General features: G+C 54.0%; 6 protein-coding genes across 6 annotated transcripts; 4 read left to right on the top strand and 2 right to left on the bottom strand.

The window, feature by feature from the left end:
* Nucleotides 1-203: 203 nt before the first annotated feature.
* BDP81DRAFT_318664 (Cullin family protein) lies at nt 204-2,923 on the top strand (the record flags this gene model as incomplete). Its single annotated transcript, XM_060584373.1, has 3 exons — nt 204-851; nt 904-2,816; nt 2,866-2,923. The coding sequence occupies 3 exons, from the start codon at nt 204-206 to the stop codon at nt 2,921-2,923; spliced, it is 2,619 nt and encodes an 872-aa protein (XP_060445848.1).
* Nucleotides 2,924-3,689: 766 nt separating this feature from the next.
* On the top strand, nt 3,690-4,713 carry BDP81DRAFT_449301 (ribosomal protein L10; the record flags this gene model as incomplete). Its single annotated transcript, XM_060592391.1, has 3 exons — nt 3,690-3,880; nt 4,053-4,535; nt 4,635-4,713. The coding sequence occupies 3 exons, from the start codon at nt 3,690-3,692 to the stop codon at nt 4,711-4,713; spliced, it is 753 nt and encodes a 250-aa protein (XP_060445847.1).
* A 1,204-nt stretch (nt 4,714-5,917) lies between these two features.
* On the bottom strand, nt 5,918-7,521 carry BDP81DRAFT_319112 (U1 small nuclear ribonucleoprotein of 70kDa MW N terminal-domain-containing protein; the record flags this gene model as incomplete). Its single annotated transcript, XM_060584416.1, has 4 exons — nt 5,918-6,678; nt 6,913-7,018; nt 7,075-7,202; nt 7,260-7,521. The coding sequence occupies 4 exons, from the start codon at nt 7,519-7,521 to the stop codon at nt 5,918-5,920; spliced, it is 1,257 nt and encodes a 418-aa protein (XP_060445846.1).
* A 335-nt stretch (nt 7,522-7,856) lies between these two features.
* On the top strand, nt 7,857-8,654 carry BDP81DRAFT_221046 (thioredoxin-like protein). The gene is made up of 3 exons (XM_060582799.1): nt 7,857-7,944; nt 8,009-8,091; nt 8,147-8,654. The coding sequence occupies exons 1-3, from the start codon at nt 7,906-7,908 to the stop codon at nt 8,436-8,438; spliced, it is 414 nt and encodes a 137-aa protein (XP_060445845.1). The 5' UTR covers nt 7,857-7,905; the 3' UTR covers nt 8,439-8,654.
* Nucleotides 8,623-9,911, bottom strand: BDP81DRAFT_221037 (triosephosphate isomerase). The gene is made up of 4 exons (XM_060582798.1): nt 9,716-9,911; nt 9,526-9,596; nt 8,861-9,466; nt 8,623-8,811 (listed from the first exon to the last, which is right to left on the bottom strand). Exons 1-4 carry the CDS (start codon nt 9,751-9,753, stop codon nt 8,783-8,785), a joined length of 744 nt encoding a protein of 247 aa, XP_060445844.1. The 5' UTR covers nt 9,754-9,911; the 3' UTR covers nt 8,623-8,782.
* A 4,838-nt stretch (nt 9,912-14,749) lies between these two features.
* On the top strand, nt 14,750-16,328 carry BDP81DRAFT_449298 (uncharacterized protein; the record flags this gene model as incomplete). Its single annotated transcript, XM_060592390.1, has 2 exons — nt 14,750-15,243; nt 15,296-16,328. The coding sequence occupies 2 exons, from the start codon at nt 14,750-14,752 to the stop codon at nt 16,326-16,328; spliced, it is 1,527 nt and encodes a 508-aa protein (XP_060445843.1).
* Nucleotides 16,329-19,864: the final 3,536 nt, after the last annotated feature.

The following is a 19,864-nucleotide window of genomic DNA, read 5'->3' as shown; positions in this document are numbered from 1 at the left end:
ACTTTCCCGCAATCACGACTTCTGTACTCCCCAACCTCTCTGTGACAAGCTTCTCTGCAAACACCCGACAATTCACTCAAAAGAAGACAGCCGCCTGCGATTTCCCCCTGGCCATCAACCTGCCCACACCATCCCATCTCCACGAGAGCGCATAGTAGGTCTGTAACAGCTTGGACAAAAGTTGTTGCAGGACCACACGGTCCATGCCGTCGAATTCACCCCCCGCAGTCGAGGGAGCTTTGCCATCACGGGCGACGGGAAGGACAGGCGGCTCAGCGCCGGTCAGCGACAACAATAACCCTCTACGCCGAAGACCCCGCCAAGATTCCGACGTCTCGCGCTCCGGTTCCGTCGCCCCGCACCAGCAGCAGTCCAACAGACCGAGTCCGAAGCGCTTCAAGTTCGGCGCCGACGACCCTCCCCCTCACAATACCATGTCTATCAAGATGAAGGGCAAGCTTCCCGAGGTCATTGACCTGACGCAGTCCAACTCCTACCGGCCATATACGGGCGCGAAGAAGCTGGTCATCAAGAACTTTCGACACTCGGCGACCAACGAGAAGCTGGAAAAGTACTACGAGCGGACCGAGCAGGAATTGGTTGATGCTCTGCACGAGATCTTCAGCGGGCGCAAGCCGAAGCTGCCGCTGGAGAGGCTTTCTCGGGCCGTGGAGGATATATGCAGGCGCGGCCAAGATAGCGACTTGCAGCTGTACGAGACCTTGCGGCGAAAGTGCGAGGAGCACCTCACCCAGGATGTGCTGCGTTCAATCAAGTCTCGCGCCGGTAACACAGATTCCGACATGCTCAGGAGTGTTCTCGAGCACTGGAGGGTGTGGAATGGTCAGATTGTGAGTCCGTGAGGTGGTTGTCAACCCATGGCTTGGCATTAACGCTGAATAGATGACAATCCGGTCCACCTTCACCTACCTTGACCGTACCTACCTCATAAAGAACAAGAACCACCCTTCCATCAACGACATGACCATTTCGCAGTTCAGGAGGATGGCGTTCCCCGCTCGAGACGATCCAGATGGTCAGACGCCCGGTGGCAGGGCGTTACGGGGCATGTACGACCTGATTTCGTACGACCGAACAGGGGACGAGCGGTTCGAAGCGGCATTGCTCAAGGATTCAGTCATGATGCTTCACGTGTTCAACATTTACACCAAATACTTTGAGCCCCGTTTCATCGAGCTATCAGAAGCTTTCTTTGAGGATTTTGCAGAGGAAAGGAGCGCGTCGAGCCTGAAGGAGTATATCTCGGCCTGCGAAAGACTGTTGAAGAAGGAGGACTACCGCTGCAACGAGTACAACCTGGACTCAACAACCAAGAAGCAGTTGCTCAACGCAGCGCACGGCATCCTTGTGAACAAGTACTCCGACAAGCTTCTCAACAGTGAGAGTCTCTCTAAGCTCCTCTCCGACCACGAGGTGGACTCCATGAAGGCCCTATACGACTTGTTGCGACTCTCCGATATCCAGAAGAAGCTTAAGCAACCCTGGAGCACGTATATCAAGAATACGGGTGCTGCTATTGTTGCTGACAAGGAACGCGGTGATGACATGGTCCAGAGGCTGCTCGAACTCAAGAGATCACTAAGCCTTATCGTGCGCGACGCCTACCGCGGCGACCAAGACTTTGTCAACGAGCTCAGGAATGCCTTTGGAGACTTTATGAACGATCGCAGTATTGCAACGACATGGAGCTCCGGAACGTCCAAGGTCGGCGAGATGATTGCCAAGTACGTCGATATGCTGCTTCGCGGTGGGATCAAGGCTTTGCCGAAAACACTTCTGTCAGATAACGTAGACCGAGCTGCAGCGGAGCAGAGCGGCATAGCTAGCGCCGGCGACGAAGACGCCGAGCTCGACCGGCAATTGGACCAGGCTCTGGAGCTCTTCCGGTTCATCGAAGGCAAGGACACATTCGAGGCGTTCTACAAGAAAGACCTGGCTCGCCGTCTGCTCATGGGCAGAAGCGCTAGTCAGGATGCCGAGCGGAACATGCTGAGGAAGCTCCGAGAGGAGTGTGGTATGAACTTTACCCACAATCTAGAGCAGATGTTCAAGGACGTCGAGGTGGCCAAAGAAGAATTGGAAGCATACAAGCAGTGGTCAGAAGGCACAGGCGTGGATAAAGCTCCTGTCGACCTATCGGTTATGATCCTATCACAGGCGGCTTGGCCAACGTATCCCGACGTCAAGGTTCACTTGCCAGACGATGTTGCCAAGCAGATTGAGCGGTTCGACCAGTACTACAAGAACAAGCACACAGGCCGACTACTCAACTGGAAGCACGCGCTGGCACACTGCACTGTCAAGGCAAAGTTCCCCAAGGGTACAAAGGAGCTTCTCGTCAGCGCGTACCAAGCCATCATCCTCGTTCTCTTCAACGAGGTCGGCATCGAAGGCTTCCTGAGCTACGAACAAATCGCTCGTTCCACAAATCTGCAGGGAGAAGAACTGAATCGAACATTGCAGTCTCTCGCCTGCGGACTCACTCGCGTGCTTACAAAAAGCCCCAAGGGCAAGGATGTCAACTCGACGGACACGTTTACGATTAGCAAGACGTTTCAACACCCCAGGCTCCGAATTAAGATCAACCAGATCCAGCTCAAGGAGACCAAGGAGGAGAACAAGGCGACACACGAGCGTATCGCCCAGGACAGACGATTCGAGACGCAGGCGGCCATTGTACGCATCATGAAGAGTCGCAAGGAGATGAGCCACGGCGAGCTGGTTGCAGAGGTGATCAACTTGACCAAGAACCGAGGTGCGGTTGATGCGGCGCAAATCAAGAAGGAAATAGAAAAGTAAGTCACTTCCGTACGGTTGACGGAGCGTTGCTAACCCTCTCAATAGCCTGATTGACAAGGATTACTTGGAACGCGAGGGCAACACTTACACGTACTTGGCATAGAGTGGTGGTTGGCATAGCGGAAGGGACTCGTCCGAACCCAGTGGAGGGCGTAAGAGCACGCTGGGAAGACAAGGAGATGGCATGATTGATTTGTCCACGTACATACATGAACTCATTGAAAGAGACGCTGGATGGTGAAAGCGGCGGGCAAAAATCTAAAGGATCACAAACAACTAGAAAATTAAAAAAGAATGGACCACCCGAGATTTGAAGGCCAGAGTCCTGGAAGGAACAGGAGCATCACTGTTCCAGCCAGCACTTCGTGACCCCTCGTCCATGTGGCCCGGTACTTGTTGTTGAGGATTTAGCATGATTCACTCATCGCAAGTGCAATGTAAGTTGGCTCTACTATCCGTACAGAATGCCTGCCTTCCTTCACCGGTGCACCGACCACTCGATCCGCGCTCGGTGAGCTCGGTGACGATCCATGACACCCCTGCCAAAGACCCTGCGGATAATCGTTCCACCTAGCGCATTGCGGGGTTCCAAAAAAAAAAGTTGCGGCGGCGGTCCCTCCTGCACCCTGGGCGCCAAAATTTTGGGAAATTTTGTGCCAAAGGCGGTCGGCCAGAAATATTTCCCATTGAATAGTAGTGCCCGCGAAACCTCGACGATTTGCGCCGATTCCCACCAACCACCCTCCGGACTCGACGTACTACCTCACCCGGATCGCCCGTACACTTCCTCTACAGCAATTGAGGAAATTCCGACGAGAAACAGGTTATTGTTTAAGAGAGCGAAGACAATCTAGCACAACACCGCCAAGATGCCCAAGTCAAAGCGCAACAGAGTGGTCAACCTGACCCAGGTGAACAAGAAGACGCGCGAGCAAAAGGACAAGCTCTTTTCCAACATTCGCGAGTCGGTGCCGCAGTACCAGCACTGCTTCGTCTTTGGCGTCAACAACATGCGCAACAACTATCTCAAGGAGGTCCGCCATGAGCTTAAAGACTGCAGGTCCGTTCTTTTATATGTTTTTTTCTGTCTCTCTATCCAAGTACTTCCCTTCCCTACCCGTGATATTGGACCTATGGTCATGCAACCATGGCCGATACACTGGTTCATAAACGGAAACATATCGCAAGAACCAAGACAACCTCAAGCTAACCTCCTCGTTACCGTACAACAGACTCTTCTTCGGCAAGACAAAACTCATGGCCAAAGCCCTAGGCCAAGACCCCTCCTCCGCCGTCGCAGACGGCATCGAGCGCCTCACCCCCTTCCTCGCCGGCACCGTCGGCCTAATCTTCACCAACCGCGACCCGGCCTCCATCCTCGAGTACTTTGACGGCGTGAGCCCAGTCGACTTCGCGCGCGCGGGCACCGTCGCGACCCGCGAATTCGTCATCCCGTCGGGCGTCGTCTACGCCACCGGCGGCGAGGTCCCCGCCGAGCACGACGTGCCCATGGAGCACAGCATCGAGCCCGAGCTGCGTCGTCTGGGCATGCCCACGCGCATGGTCAAGGGCCGCATCTGTCTCGGCGGCGATGATAGCGGTGAGGGCGAAGGGTATACCGTCTGCAAGGAGGGCGATGTGCTTGATAGTCGGCAGACGAGGCTGTTGAAGCTGTTTGGGATTTGTTTGAGCGAGTTCAAGGTCAAGGTTCTTGCGTAAGCTTTTTCTCCTTTTTCTTTTACTCTTGGCCTCCATTGGCTCCCCCCCCCCCTACAGATTAAAGATTGTAGAGTTACTGACATTGCTGTACGCAGGTACTGGAGCTCTGCATCAGGCAAGGTGACCGAGGTGAACCCCAACGCCATGGACGGCGTCGAGGTCGAGAGCGACTGAACAAGCTAATTGCTATGATCAAAAGAACGTAAAAAACAAAACGAAAAGACAGCTTCTAGACTTTTGATGATTTGCTTTCCTCATGTAGGCTTGATACCATCATGGATTGCGAAAAGGGGTGGGTGGGACCAAACAAAAACAATTTTCACGGCGTTCAACGGGCGGGGGGCTTCACTAGATTATTATTAAAAAGTCATGCGTCACAGCATCAATCTCTTCCACATTAGTCTCTTCTCTAATGATTTGTCTCCTCCGTGTTTGGGGTGAATGGGAAGGAATCAAAAAAAGCAGTGGACGACGCTGAGCCATTATAGAGACCAGAAGTGCGGTCCTCTTCCAACGAGCAGCATCCGTTGTAGTCGATAGCCGAACGGTTTAACTGTCCCTTACCATGAATTTGGCAAAGGGGCAGGCCGGGCTGGCTCTATATAATGCCATGGGTAGTTCGTTTTTTTGCACATTTTTCGTCATACAAAATTTGGTGCCGGCTGATGCTCCCGCCGTGGCACACCCTTTTACAAAAGTACCTGTACATCGGATGGAATACTATCAGGATTTCAAAAGATCCCGAGTTCGAGCGGGCCTCTCGACAAGTCTTTTTGTCCTTCCATCGAAGCGGCAGCATCTGTTTACACATGTCACTTTTGGGGTGAGAGAATATGTGCTCCCTGCATCGACTAGTCACAACTCGAGGAGCCGGAAGATAGAAAGCTACAACGGAAACTAATGGTCCTCACCTATTCGTACAAGTAATTATAACGTGGTACATGCGGATTTACCCTATCCTTTTGATTGTTTCCCATGCGAATCTCCCTTCACTAAGCTCCAGGTCAGTAGGCACAGAGTCCCTTACCTCTGACCTTACCTGCAGCATCGAGCCATTGGCGAGGTTGCAACGGCAATCGTATCCCGGGCGGGTGTCGTATGCACGTGGCGAAAGTTTGCCTTTCAACGAAAAGCTGAATCAGTTCATTGGAAGTTGGCGGTCCGCGCGATGGTCTGGTTGTGAATACTGGCGTGCCTGGTATTTGCCTATACTTGCCCCAAGCTTATTGTTCGAGCTTTCCTTTGATCCGAATATGGAGATACTTGAGTTTCGCCCTTGACGCCTTCTGCTTACCCTCGAGAGAGAAGGGGAAGAAGAAAAGAGACTGAAAGAAGAGACGAGCGAGTCGTCACCCACCGCAAGACACTAAGTGTCTCGTCAGTAACGACGCAACTTGCGAGGATCCTCGTAGCCGCCGCCTTCGTAGCCTCGTTTCCTGCTGTCGTCATCGCGAGGTCGGTCGTAATCTCTGTCTCTGTCTCGGCCGCGGTCTCGGTCCTCTCTGTCGCCTCGATCTCCGCGGTCACCCCGGTCGCGATACCCACCTTCCCCTCTAGGTCTGATGGGCTCCATGTTGCTTCCAGTCCGTCGGCCACCATCGCGGTCCCGATCGCCGAAACGGCCTCCATCACGGTAGCCGCCGCCGCCGCCGCCGCCGCCGCCACCGCCGGATCTGTCGTCAAATGAGCGGCCACCACCACGGTCATACCCACCGCCGGAGAAGCTGCGGTCGCCTCGGTCGCCACGATCGCCTCCGAAGCCGCGACCTGGTCCCGAAGGGGCGTCTCTGGGTGCGCCGTATCCGTTTGGTCCGCGGTCACCACCCCTGGAGCCGAAGTCGCCGCCACCACGGAAGCCACCACGGCCGCCGAAACCTCCACCGCCTCCCCTGAAGCCACCGCGTCCGCGACCTCCGTCGAAGCCGCCACGGAAACCTCCTCGGAAGCCACCGCCAAAGTTGCCACCAGGTCCGCCACCGCCGCCCATGGGACGGGCAGGAAGAGCCTTGGTGTACCCTCTGCCACCGAGGCCGCCGCCGAATCGGCGGGGCACCCAGCCCTTGACGGTGCGGCCCCGTTCGACGTCTACCTTGATACGTCGGTCTTTGATTCGAATACCATCGCAGGCATCCAGAGCAGCTACTCACCAGTGCGCCAAGGCGCGTGTGTCAGTAAAACCTTAGCAATATCATACCTTTGCATCGTGACTGGGTAAAAAGAAGGAAAAACATGATTTGAGATGGGCAAGCTTGAGGGCCACAGATCTCGATGTGCAGTGCAGAACGCGGGCAAGCCTGAGGGCCGCGCGCCTGGAGGGGAATGACTGGCGAACAAGCCGAGTCTTGTCGAAGGGGGTGGGTTCGGCGGTATTACCTCTCATGTCTTTCTCTCGTTCAAATACTACAAAAGCATACCCTCGGTGGGGCTTCTTCTTCTTTTTCGGTCTCTCATGAGCATGCGTGTCAGTGATGATGCGGATCTAGAGAAAAAGTTAGCTCGGTTCAAGGTATACAGATGTATTTGAGGGACACATACGCGCTCAATGGGGCCGAATCGACCAAACTCTCTCTCGAGGTCTTGCTCATTGGCCTCGTACGAGAGTCGCGCAACAATCAGGGTCTTGAAAGCGTCGCCACGAATGTTGGAATCCTCGTGCGGCTTGACTAGATGGTGGAGACGTTAGCATGGACTCTCGATAGATGGTGACTAGGGGAACTAACAGTCCTTCGGCCCCTCGGTCTTGAGCCTCTCGACAGCTGCCACCTTTTCGAGCTTCTTGCGGTCGCGCATCTGAAGCCAACTTTCTGTCGGCTTGTAATCGTCCTCCTCCTTGTATTGCTGAAGCGCGGGAAGGAACTCGGCAAGTCCGGAGACGGGGAGGGTTCGTCGAGCCTCGGGCGCATGGTCGGGAGGCGCAACCCATCGCAGAGGAGGGCGCGGCGCGAAGAGCGCCAACAGATTAGGAGGGAGCTTATCCGTCATCGCTGTAGTTGCTCTTCGTCAAATGTCCGATGGGTGAGGTGTCGTCGGCTCGGGTGAGATGCGTCGCGCCTTAGCTAATGATGCATCGACGGAGCTTGGTGGATTGGGATGGATTTGGAAAGGGAGCAGCGCGTCGTCAGGCAAGGTAGAGGAAATTGACACGAGCATGGGAAACTTTGTGGTGCAGCAGCCTGGCTTTGGCCAATCGCCGCGGTTCAGCCGAAGCCATCCTGGTCGCAGAGCTTCCATGGAAGGTACGTACCTCCGCAAGCTGTCACCTCAGGCTGCATCTTGCATTTTCGCGCTAAGAAATTTCCCGTCCCTGGAAAGGAGCCTCTCGTGATCCAGACTACGAATGGGATTCTGTGCGCCAAGCAGGATACCATGACGATCAAGGCATTGAAGACGGTGTCTACCGGCCGTGTAAGTTCCTTAGAAGACGATTTGACTGGAGTTTACTGTGTTACTGTTGCTGACGCTCCGACAGAATGGCCTCGGCTCTTTCATCCTCCAGTGCAAGAAGCTGGACTTTCACTACTGCGACTGGGCCGGCAGCTCCAAGGGAATGAAGTACGCCAATTCCCCAGAACGACAGTGTCGATTTCTTTTGCTAACAATCGTCTAGCGGCTTCATCAAGTCTCAACTCCCCAAGTTCGCGGCTGCAAACCCCCAAGTCGAGTTCACCATCTCTCCTCGTCCGTCGAAACACCCCATCATTGTCGGCCACTACATCAACGGCCGCGAGAAGGCCATCTGCGTTCGGAACATGGAGCCAATCGAGATCTTGAAGAAGGCTGAACTTCTGCGCGACGCCAACGGAGAAAAGCTGAAGAGGGTCAACAAGCCGGTCAACAGTATCAACCCCAGTGTCAGAGGTGTCTGGAGTCCTTACCACGGCAATGGCATGGCTGTATAAATATGAGGGGCATAAGCGTATCGATTTGGAAAACGTGTAAAATTACGAAAGGAACTAGGCGTGTACAGGAAGAAAGCGGGAGCTTCTTTGCTGCGTGTACCATATATTGACCCGTCAGGGAGGGCAAAGAGTACCCCTTTAAGCACTCAAAATTCAAGAATCACAAATACCTCACAGGGTCCAACCAACGTCAATTATTGGGGGTATTATTTTTATTCAATTCTTCGACCTTAAGGAGTTGGCGACTACGAATGGTCACTTTGGGGTCATCCTGGGTCTATCCCGGCCCATCACGGCCTGTTTTTTTAGGTCATCATCATCATCAAGTGTGTAATCTGGTTTGTTTACTGCTTGGCGTTGACAATGTCGACGACTGCGGCGTGTTAGCTGTCTATTCATGACTGTGCACCAGAAATACTCACAGCCAGGCTTCAGGGAGGCACCGCCAACCAAGAAACCGTCAATGTCCTTCTCCTTGGCGAGGTCCTTGCAGTTCTTCTCGTTGACACTGCCGCCGTAGAGGATGCGGGTCTCGTCGGCAACCTTGTCGCTGACCTCCTTCTTGAGCCAGGCGCGGATGGCGGCATGGACCTCCTGGGCCTGGTCGTTGGTGGCGACCTTGCCGGTGCCGATGGCCCAGATGGGCTCGTAGGCAACGACGACCTTGGACCAGTCGGAGATGGCGGCCTTGAGGGCAGCAAGCTGCTTGCTGACGACCTCGACGGTGGTGCCGGCCTCGCGCTCCTCGAGGCTCTCACCGCAGCACCAGATGGCGCCGACGCCGTTCTCGGTGGCGTACTTGGTCTTGGAGGCAACGACCTCGTCGGACTCGCGGAGGATGGTGCGGCGCTCAGAGTGGCCGAGGATGGCCCAGTTGATGTTGCTATCCTTGAGCTGAGAGACGCTGATCTCGCCGGTGAAGGCACCGTTGGGCTTGTCGAAGACGTTCTGGGCGGCAACCTCGACATCCTTGCGGAGCTGGTCGCGGACGAGCAGGAGGTAGATGGCGGGAGGGGAGACGACGACCTCTGCAGACTGTCAGAGGAGCTCACGGGGTGGGATAGTATTGGGAAGACATGGCACGTACCGGTGTTAGAGTCGAGGGTAGCGTTGTTCAGGTTCTGGACAATCTCCTTGATGGCGGAAACGGATCCGTTCCTGCGAGGTTGATGTTTGTCAGTCTCACGATGTTTTGGCTGAGGCCGCAGCTTCCAGGCTGCCCCTCTCCGGTAGGGTGGTGCAGAGATCGTTGACCCCGCCATTGGGACAAAACTTACATCTTGAAGTTGCCGCCGACGAAGAACTTGCGTGCCATGTTGGGCAATTGGTGGTGATCTGGTGATACGTGGGAGGTTTGGTAGGATTGAATATGTCTGAGTTTCCGTCAGGAGTGAAAGATCAGATCAAAGACTTGGGTGTAAATGACGCAGGATGGGTTCGGACAGGAGCTTCGAAGTGGTAAAAAAGACCTCAGGGTTGGGTCACGTCAAAAGCTCCAGCGCGAGGTGGGCTGCGCTTGTCTCATGGAGGGGCAGAGGGGCTGCGCAGGAGGGGCAGCTGCCCACCTCGAGAGTGCCGCCAGAGTGCCGCCGCTGGCAGGCCGAGTACCAAGTTAGCAGCAGCAGCAGCAGCAGCAGCAGCAGCTGGCAGTGGAGAGTGGCAGCACACAATCAGCAGTTCCGGTGGGGCCCTCAGCGGCCCCGGTCTGGCCCGGAGCCTGCAGCTCCCCCGCACTCAACCTCACTGCAGTGTCCAACCTCACTACGGATTGGTACCTTGGCCCAAAGTGACCTGAGCGTCCGTCTGCCGTGGGCTGAGACCGTCCGCCCCTCAACAGTTTTCGTGCCCAGTCGGACCGTTCTCTTCCTTTCACCCCCGGAACGTCGAGTCTCTCATTTGATAACCCAATCGGATGCCTGCTAGCTGCCAGGCGAGTGGCATGTCTGGTAGTAGAGAATGACAGCTATGTAGGTCCCCTCTGGAAAGATAGTGTGTAATTCAGTCAGGACAACGGATCGACAACTAGGTCGTTAGAGCAAAGCAAGGACCGGCCAAAGATGCTTCTTCATGAACGGCTTGAAACTTGACAACCCCAGACTCAGTCTCCAGCAAGATTGGTTTTCCGTTCATCTCATTCAATTTGTAACTTGAGGCGTCAATATTGCACCGGGAGAGGCAACGATCCAGCCGCCGGGTTTCTGTGAGGTAAGGACCTCGGCCAACCAGCCTACGAACCCTGTTTCTTCCGAATATAGGGTTACTTGACTTCCGTCTCTCATTAGCCCCGGCAAAGGGACATCATCGATGGACTTTCAGTAGCAGACAACGCCATCTCAACAATGACCATTATTCAAGCTACGCTGTCCATAGAACAAGCTTACTTGTCATGCTCTGCAATGTGGACACTACGCCGCAAAGTCTAGACTGAAGTCTTTGAAGAGGGCTCTGTGTAATGTCTCAATAATGATGTCTCCTTAATCTCGGCATCCGACATATCCCTTCGTCTAATCAAGTCTGTCATGGTTTAGTTTCTCACCAAAAAACGAATACAATACCACTTCCACGCGTAAGCCCTTGCTGTCAAAGCACCCCAATCTCTTGGACTGTTCCAAGACCGCGAGTCTGGCGTCTTCGATCCGGGGGCATCAAAAGCAAAGCTACGCGACCCCGTCTCAGATATTTCACAATCACGATGTCAACAAGATCCAAGACCGCTGGATCCGGGCGATTAGAACAATCCTAATCAGTGTCTCGTCCAATGCAAAATCCATGATCTGTAGCTGGAACCCCAGTCCAGGTCGCCAATCGATAATCTGCAATATTGATTGTCTTATCCATGCAGCATCCCGCGCCAGGGCACGGATCGCCTTGGTCGACTTGCCCTGAATTTTGGATCTTCGTTCCCGGATGGCATCCTGACATGAGAGAGAAAACTTGGCAAGGGAGCGTGATACGGTCTGCGATGTTGGCCGTGCTCATTTTCCTTGCGTCGCGCTTATCGAGATATTCCTTCATCTGGCCAGAACTACTTCAGCTCGGACCTGCCCAGATCCTAGCAACGTCGTGATGGCTCCGAGTCGTGATCAAAACCGTATCCGTTGTGAGACATCGTCGCAATCGATTGTGTTGTACCAAAAAGGAACTCCACGAGAAGCAATTCTTCCATTACTCGTCAGACCAATACGTCTTTTTGCCCCATCTCTGCCAGTGTTCAAGGAACAGCTTGCAACGCTAGACCCGAGCGGTCAGTGCTGCTTGCAACGCAACTTTCATGGTCATCAGAACAGCGGCGAAGCAGGTCTGACGTGGAGTTTGCTGATCGAAGAGACGACTTCCAGATCCAATGCCGTGTAAGTCGACCACCGAGCTCGGTACCGGGTCCATACTCCCCGTATCTGGCTTTTAGACGTAGGCTTAATTCCCCTAGGTCCCGTTTAGTGCCGACTTCGGCATATGCCTTCGCTTCATCCTTCTGTTGTTGCGCCGGCTAATAACTCGAATTATTCTGAGCAATCATGAGCAGAATCCTCATTTCTTCGAGTACAGTGAAACCATTCTCAACTCAGATAGATGCAGGCAGGTGCAAAAGGACCGATGACACGCGTTCGAAGAGATAGACACTCTCTGGAAATTAGACGAGTCCACGCCAGACTGGTGGCCTCTGACATGGGAGAGACGGATGGCAGTTGAGAGGCATGTAGTAAGGTGCAAGAATGGGCGAGCCATAGCACAGAGCACACTGTACTTGAGATGTGATGGTCTTGCCAAGAATCATCCTCTTCAGCATGCTTCCGATGTTTCACGAGCACGCGCTAGGCGGCATGAATATCGCGAGTCCCCGTCAGAAACACATTGTCCTCTCACAATCCGTCATACGAGGCGCCTGGGCATTCTAGAAGTCCAGCGTCGTCTAGAACCCATCGTCTGCTCGTTTCCCGCACAACAGATGGGAGCATTCCAGGCGGTATAAGTGAACCCATGTCGAGCGTCGTTATGATTAAGTCGGTCACGTAAGGGGCCAGCCTCCGGGGGGCGCAGCTGATGGCAGGCCGGACACACGTGGGGTTGACAGCCCCGGCCTGATCTCAGGGCCCAATCGCATCTCCATCAGCCATGATCCAGGCCGGGGGTCTTGGCTTCACGTAAGGTAGCTCTCGACGGGCAAGCGGGAGAGAGAGAGAGAGAGAGAGAGAGGGCTGAAGTCGTTTTTCTCCGTCGCCGGGGTTGTCCGCTCATGACAGGAACACCGGGACCGAGCTGTGCGTGCGCAACACCATTTTGCTGTCGACTGTTCAGGGCCCCAATCATCGTGTGCCGGTTGAAACAGCAGCATACGGGGGTGGTTCGGAAACGGCCCAGAAATAGCAATCTGGCCACCCAGCTATCGCGCGTGGTGGCTGCAGAAAGAAATAATACGACATCCAGATCAATGGACCAGTTCGTTCCATTGAGTGTGGCGAGATCGACAAACCCAGAGGAACTAGATCGAAGAGCTATTGGATTCGGCCTTGAGAGAAGGAGTTGCTGATGGCTTGGGAGATGTCGTCTGATCGATGACTAAGATCGTTTTGTGTGTGGGTCAGCTTATCGTCGTCCACGAACCGAATGGAAGCCTCAACTTCCCACTGACACCTGCTGTCAACTCCTTGCCAGCTAACGACTTCACGTCAACGTACGCCATCCTATTCCATCCGCTTGCATGCAAAGCCGCCTCTTCGCTTGATGACATGCGTACCCTGTCATTCACCGTTCGTTAGACAAGGTAGCATTGGAGCGCCACCAGTCATGGGAACGCCCAGATCCGATGTGATAGGGACCGGAACCTGACAGGCCAAGACTAAGGTACCATATCAGGGAGCGGCCGCATCGCGGGGGCCTTGCAGCATAGCCTCTGGGAACACGATGGTCTGTCTCCAGCCGTATCCATAAGCCTGTCCAGGATGTCGAGATCGAATAGGCGGAAACCGAATTGGGCCTATGGCGTCCAACACCCTCCGACACGTACGGTTTGGTCATGCCCTCGCCCGGTCGTCAATGCGCCATAACGAACCCAAAACCCGTGCGTCCTGCCAAGCTCCAAACAGTTCTCTACCACAGTGAGCAAAGAGAAACGAGAAGGCGGCGCGGCTTCGAAGACGACTCGCCAATCCGGATTCTGGATGCAAACATTTCTGATCTTCTTCCAGGAACACATTGTCTTCCCCACCTTTGAGCCTGCTTTCCGCTACGTTTACCGGCCGCCCACCTCCACCATCATGATGATGTTCGGACCAGGGCCGGTTTCTGAGTTTGAATGCTTTCGCCAATGAGCACCTTACCGCTGGAATGAAGCCGTCAGCGGCCAACCCGTCTGTCAAATAACCTGCCAGCCTCCCATGACATGTCATGCTCATGATCGCAGGCCTGGCGCATGACGTTGGCGATCGTGAATGGATTCTGACACTGTTGACACCCGGGGGTGAAAGCTGTCTCGGTAGCTTCAAACTGCCTCCGCTGCGTTAGCGGCAAATTAATCCTGGTCCCTGAGGGTTGGTCTGCCGCGCCAAACGGCCTAGTCAGCTGTTGAGCCTCCTCAGCCGGAGAAACGATATTGTCACCCCAGGCGCCCAGCTGCAAAACCAACGATAGGGCTGGGAGATGTTCTCGCCCACAACGGCTTTGGAGGAGCGATGCGACGGTGCCGCAGAAGATGACTTACGCAAAGAAGCAAAGCGCCGAAGTCTACTGCCTTTCCGGCTCCTCTCACACAGACTTGCAACCGGCCAAGGTGCCGTGGGCTCAACGGAGTAGCATCCGTTATTCCCTTTTCAGCACCGCCCCGTGGATATCCAATGGACACTGAGAGAGACAACACGACACGACACCACCAGTTCCTCAAGAGAACCCCGGTTCAAGCCGGCAGTGCGGCCTTGAGAATGTCTCGCCAGCACTCACTCCTCGCAACACTCCCCCCCGCAGTGCCGTGCCAGGGATGGGATGGCCACCATCGAGACCGAAAGGATATATTGGCCGGGGCTCGCATCACCATCTTGATGTCACAAGCAGAGTTATGCTTTGCCATTGCCTTCATCCGTTGATTAGGCTCAAGCACGGTCACCACCGCTGAAAAACGTTCTTTTGCCCTCTCATTCGATTTGCCCATCCCCCCCCTCGTCCAGTGTCCTCCTCGTCCCCGCGTGTACTCGGGCCACCTCAGACGCCGCATAGGGAAGGAATAAGGAGGAAAATCTCCCCAATCCTGTCCTACACTTTCACGTCTCAGCAGTCGTGGCCAACTCCCGTATCTCCATGATGTTTACGCCATCTACGATATGAGAATCCCGCCTGTAGAAGTCATTCTCAGTTGGCCGACCCCAAACTTCGTCAACCCAGTCACGAGAGGCCCGGCCAACGAGATCGTTGCCATCATCCTACTGGTCATCGCCACCGTTATCCTCGCCATCCGGATCTACACACGACGATGGATCACTAACGGGTTCGGCTGGGACGACATCCTCGTCGTACTGGCCTTCATTCCAGCTACGGGCTTCGTGGTCCTTGGGGTCATCGCTACAAACAGCTATGGCTGGGGACGGCATGTCTGGGACGTGCCTACCGAAACCATCACAGGATCCCTCCAAATTGGCCTCGCTAGCCAGATCCTGTTTGACTTGGCGACGAGCTTCACCAAGTTGTCCATGTTAGCTCTGATGTACAGAATTGCGTGTGCGGCTTCGAATAAGCTGAGGTTGATCGTTGTGGCACTTCAGGCACTCATTTCCGTCAACTGCGTCGTCTTTATATTAGTAGCTATGCTGCAGTGTCGGTAAGTGCTCTCTGTTGATGCTGAAAGACACCCCAGTACTGATATATCCAAGGCCTCTCAAGCTTTACTGGACTCTCTCCCTGGAGCCGCATAATTGCATCAACGAATCCGCTCACCTCCTCGTTGCCGGAACCATCAATACCGTCACCGACTTTCTCGTGGTTCTCTTGCCGCTCGCCCTTGTGCGCATTGTCTACGCCAACAAGCTTACCTCAAGACAACTAACCATTGTCAACCTCTTATTTGGTGCTGGATTTCTCGCATGCTTTGCTGGCATCGCTCGCACATACTTCACATGGATCATGACTACGGAGCCCGACGCGACATGGAACGCCTGGATCAACTGGCTCGTATCTTGCCTGGAGCTATTCCTCGGCATCATTTGCACAAGTATTCCTTCTACAAAGCCATTCTTCAACAAGTATGTTCCAAAGTTCCTCGGCACCAACGCACGTAAAACTCGCGCAACGACGGAGCCAACACCCACCGACAAGGCCACCACCGGTTCAGCGAGGACGAGTCAAATGTCAAATGAGCCCGCGGTGAAGGAGCTCGACGTTATCCCCTCAAAGTCCCCCGCCACCAAAAGGTTTAGCGAAGGGACGCTCAACAAGCCGTTACCAGCAGTGATGAAGAATCACTCAGTCTACACTATCAACATCCAACTGGACGAGGCCAGTCTCGGGCCCGCTGATAGGTCTCCCGACAGGAGAAGGGCCCCCGGTGGTCGAACGACGGAAAAGTCGGACATTGCCGTCAACAATTTCAGCCGCCCAAAGATCCAACATGTGAGGAGCAATTCAGAGCCCTCAAGCCAGCACCGGCCCAGTTTCAGCGCTGAAGACGACCGGCCTGACAGCCACCTTACGAATGCATCGGGAGAGAGCAGTCGTCACAGTCGTCACAGTCAGATTCTTTACGAGGTTGACGACATCGTCTACCGTGAGAGCATCCGCCAGAACATTGACGACCTCGAGGCAGGCATTCGCTATGGGACCTACGACCGCAGCAGTTACACCGCCGTACCCGCGCCTCTGCGGAAACACGCGAAATCGGATCTGTCGGTACATTCGGGGGCTAATTGACGGGCCCAAAAAAAAAAAAAGCTTGTCCAACGTGTACAAACCTTGCAACAGACGGAAATATCCATTGTGTGTTTCTTTGGGGTAAAAGACCAGGAAGGGGCGGCTAAAGAATGTTTGCTCAAAGAGTTTTATGATACACCCTCAGGAACATGAGTTCCTGCATTTCACTTCCCTTTACGGCCATGTTTATAGTTTCTTACCTATTTAAGCTTCTCGGGAGCCAGACCCGAGCTTTAGTCGACGAAGTCAATGACTAGTAATTCAGACTTCTTCCTTGTCACGCTTGTTTCCCTTTCTTCGTGTCAACAGCGCCGCCATCTCCCCATTTGCCTCTCATCTCATTTTTTTCTACAAAACTCTTAGTCAGCTCTCACCCACACCCTCTCATTGAACAATGTGAACTTTCGTCCCGGGTTGGTCCAGACGGGCTGCCAGGAGTGAGGTTTTGTTTGGCTCGAGAGCCCGGTCAATTCACTTTTTCCGTTTCTTACAGAACACAGCGTCAACTGTCCGCCTCTCCCCCTCGGCACCATTCCCGACGGCGGCGGCGGCGGCCGAGCGCAAGGGGGAGTAAAGAAAACTCTCGCTGCCATCTTGTCCGTTGACCATATCATCAGCTCATCACTTGCGTTTATCGAGGTTACTGCTGACCATCATGCGGTCCTTCCCTTCTGTTACCCCGACTTTTTGTTCGGCGCCTACTCCTGGGCAAGCATGATTTCTTGGCCGTCCTCTCCCCAATGATAAGTCGTCCTTCCCGCGACGGCCGCCTCGATAAGCCCTCTCACCCGCATTCCCGTTTGAATTCAAACTTGTACCTTTTCTTCGGCGACGACCGTCCGGCCCCCCCTCGTCACCACCCAAATAGCAGACATATGATCCCAGATTAACCTAGTGATGTAGAACAAGAAAGGCTGCCTACTGCATGCTGCTGCTGCAGCCCCCTATAGCAAGGCCCGCCAGCGTCCCGCTGCAGAGTACGACCTTGATTTCTTTTGGGAGAATCTCTACATTCTCTGTCCATCAGTCCACCTCCACGTAGCAGGCTACAAATAAGCCGTAGACGCCATGGCCGCTTCTCCCCCTTCCTTGCGTGAAAGTCAGTCCTTGTTTTCTGTCCTTTCTTGCTAGCCGCGTATGCTGTGCGCACGGTCTAAGAGAGTAGGATAGGAAGAACGAGGTGACGATCTCAAAGAGATGGTGGAAAGTGAATCTCTAGATCGAACGTTGATCCATCGCGAAAACCCGGTCATTGGGGTACCTCGTGTCGGACAAAAGGGGACCTGGCTTGATAGTCAGGATCCTTTCGTCATGGTCCTTCATTGCATGAGCGAGTAACATCTCGCCGTTCTATGAAGGAGCCTTCCTTCAGGATGAGAGGTCCTTCAGGATCGCCACTGTCGTATCGGCTCTTCTTACCTTCACATGAACTTTTCCAATTTTGACTTACAGCCCGGCTTACACTCTCGCTATCTCACACATATACTCATACACGCATACGCGCAAGGCCGATCAAACGGAAGTCTAGGTAGACTCAAGAGTAGAAACTAGCTACGGCGACGACGAGAAAGGCTATAATGGCATATCATCAAGTAAAGGGGGGGGGGGGGGGGGTCGAAGGCAGTGGCCACCTTGAAAAAACCATCTGGTGATCAGACTGACCGTCGCCTGTTGAAGTCTCTTCCGCGCGCTTGCAACCCCTGGACTTCGCCGCTCGCCTCTTCGGCCCTTTCCTCCATGACCTTTTGAAGTCCAAGGTTTTGCCTTTTTTGGTGTTTGCCCAAGGTCGACAATCATGGGACACACACACACACACACACACACACCCCATAGAGGCTTTTGTTCATCCTCGTATCATCCATCCGTATCCCTCGTCTCTTCTTCATGCGGCGGGGCATGCTCTTCCCGCTCCTCTACACTTCTCTCTCTCTCTCTCTCTCTCTCTCTCTCTCTCTCTCTCTCTCTGACCACCACATCAGACTCTTTTCACTCACATATCCATGACACGACCCAAACGTGCCCCATATCCCCTCCATCATCTTCACTCGACGGTTTGATCATCATCCAATTCTTATCTGATGTTTATGTTCCCCCTGTTGAGGATATATGGTGTTCACGTCTAGATCGGCTTTCAGGGGCTCGCTGCACAGTCGGTGTTCTTGCGAGCTATTCGGGTATGCTCAAATCGAGGTTTCCCAAGTAATTTGTTCTTGTTTCCCATGAGCCGCGATGACCTTGTGCTCCGTGTGTTGATAATAAGATTTGCGTGTCGAACCGGGAAGTCCCAGACCAGAACACATGATGTGCCCATCACATCCAAGGAGACAACGACAACGATAGTAGCACAACCGTTGTAAAAAATAGTTGTCGTGTTGGTCGAGCACTCCAGTCGGAATCTGTACTCACATCACCAACCATGCTACGACCAACCTCCTCAACCCTCGTCCCATCACGGTGAACCAACTATTCAATAGCCGACATGCTTCTTCGTCCCCCAAAACCACCACAACAACTAGTACGCCCAGCGGCAATCGGCTACGAACCCCCCATCCCTACCCTTCCCCTGGATCTCATGCCGCGAAAGCTAGCCCGTACCCCATGCCATTGCAAATCACGATCACGTCCTCGAAGCGGGAGACTAGCACGCCTCCACCAGATCCAGAGAGTAAGGTAGTAAAAAGCCTAATTAACTTACACGCGTGGCTCCCTACAACCCTCGCCAATACCACAGAGTCGTTATAGATCTCCAAGTCCTCTCCCACCTTGGCCACCTTTCTCCCCAATGTCCCCTTTTCTTTGCAAGTTTCTTACCCCTAACCATGTCCTATCGACGGGTCATAAGCGGGGTGTTCACAACTATAGGTAGTTTACCCCCCCCCCCCTTATCCTCCCGGTAGCAAGAAGCTCTCCAATCCCAATCTAGAGACCTCACCTTGACGCTGACGTTGAACCCCCCAAATCACAATCTCGATCCCGTCAGGAACAAGTAATACTACCCATATGAGCCCCTCCTCGTCAGCAGTACCCGCCACTCCCTTCCAAGCCAAAATCGTGATCACACTCCCAAGCCATAAGATCGCACCCTCGAGCCCTGATCTCGAGATACCATCAGCAGACGTACGTAGTAGGCCATTGCGATATTCCCATGAGAAAAGCAAGACTTCGTAATCCCGGGCCCTTCGACCGCGCGTCGTGTCTTGCTAGATGCAGGTTCCTGGATGCCGAGAGGGATCGAGATATCGCCAGTTCATTCCCCCGTCCATGCCCGAGCACCGCCTTCGGGAGGGGTAGGCCGGAAGAGAGGAATCGCAAAAGGCAATAAAGTATAAATCTAGACTTGTTAGATGGAAGCCAAGACCAGAGTTCACCATATCCATCACGTATTATATCCCTTAAACCTTTCTGCACAACACAAGTGAAGACCCTCGGCCAAGTTGCAAGCACGACATCGAGATAGACCTTGACTGGAACTGGACCTAATACACCCGAGATAGATGAGAATACCTTGAGAATGCTGCTGTCTCCCGCCGCTGGAA

The sequence above is a fragment of the Colletotrichum phormii genome (assembly GCF_030913505.1).
Source record: "Colletotrichum phormii strain CBS 102054 chromosome Unknown BDP81scaffold_9, whole genome shotgun sequence".
Lineage (NCBI taxonomy): Eukaryota > Fungi > Ascomycota > Sordariomycetes > Glomerellales > Glomerellaceae > Colletotrichum > Colletotrichum phormii.
The sequence above is the reverse complement of the archived record's forward strand: the minus strand, read 5'-3'. Positions and strand labels throughout refer to the sequence as shown.

Bases quoted from the DNA above. Each gene is read 5' to 3' on its own strand.
- BDP81DRAFT_221046 (XM_060582799.1), top strand. From the start codon at position 7,906: ATGACGATCAAGGCATTGAAGACGGTGTCTACCGGCCGT. The intron at 7,945-8,008 runs GTAAGTTCCTTA...ACGCTCCGACAG, and splicing joins AGACGGTGTCTACCGGCCGT to AATGGCCTCGGCTCTTTCAT. The intron at 8,092-8,146 runs GTACGCCAATTC...ACAATCGTCTAG, and splicing joins GGCAGCTCCAAGGGAATGAA to CGGCTTCATCAAGTCTCAAC.
- BDP81DRAFT_221037 (XM_060582798.1), bottom strand. From the start codon at position 9,753: ATGGCACGCAAGTTCTTCGTCGGCGGCAACTTCAAGAT. The intron at 9,597-9,715 runs GTAAGTTTTGTC...TCAACCTCGCAG, and splicing joins GTCGGCGGCAACTTCAAGAT to GAACGGATCCGTTTCCGCCA. The intron at 9,467-9,525 runs GTACGTGCCATG...GACAGTCTGCAG, and splicing joins TACCCTCGACTCTAACACCG to AGGTCGTCGTCTCCCCTCCC.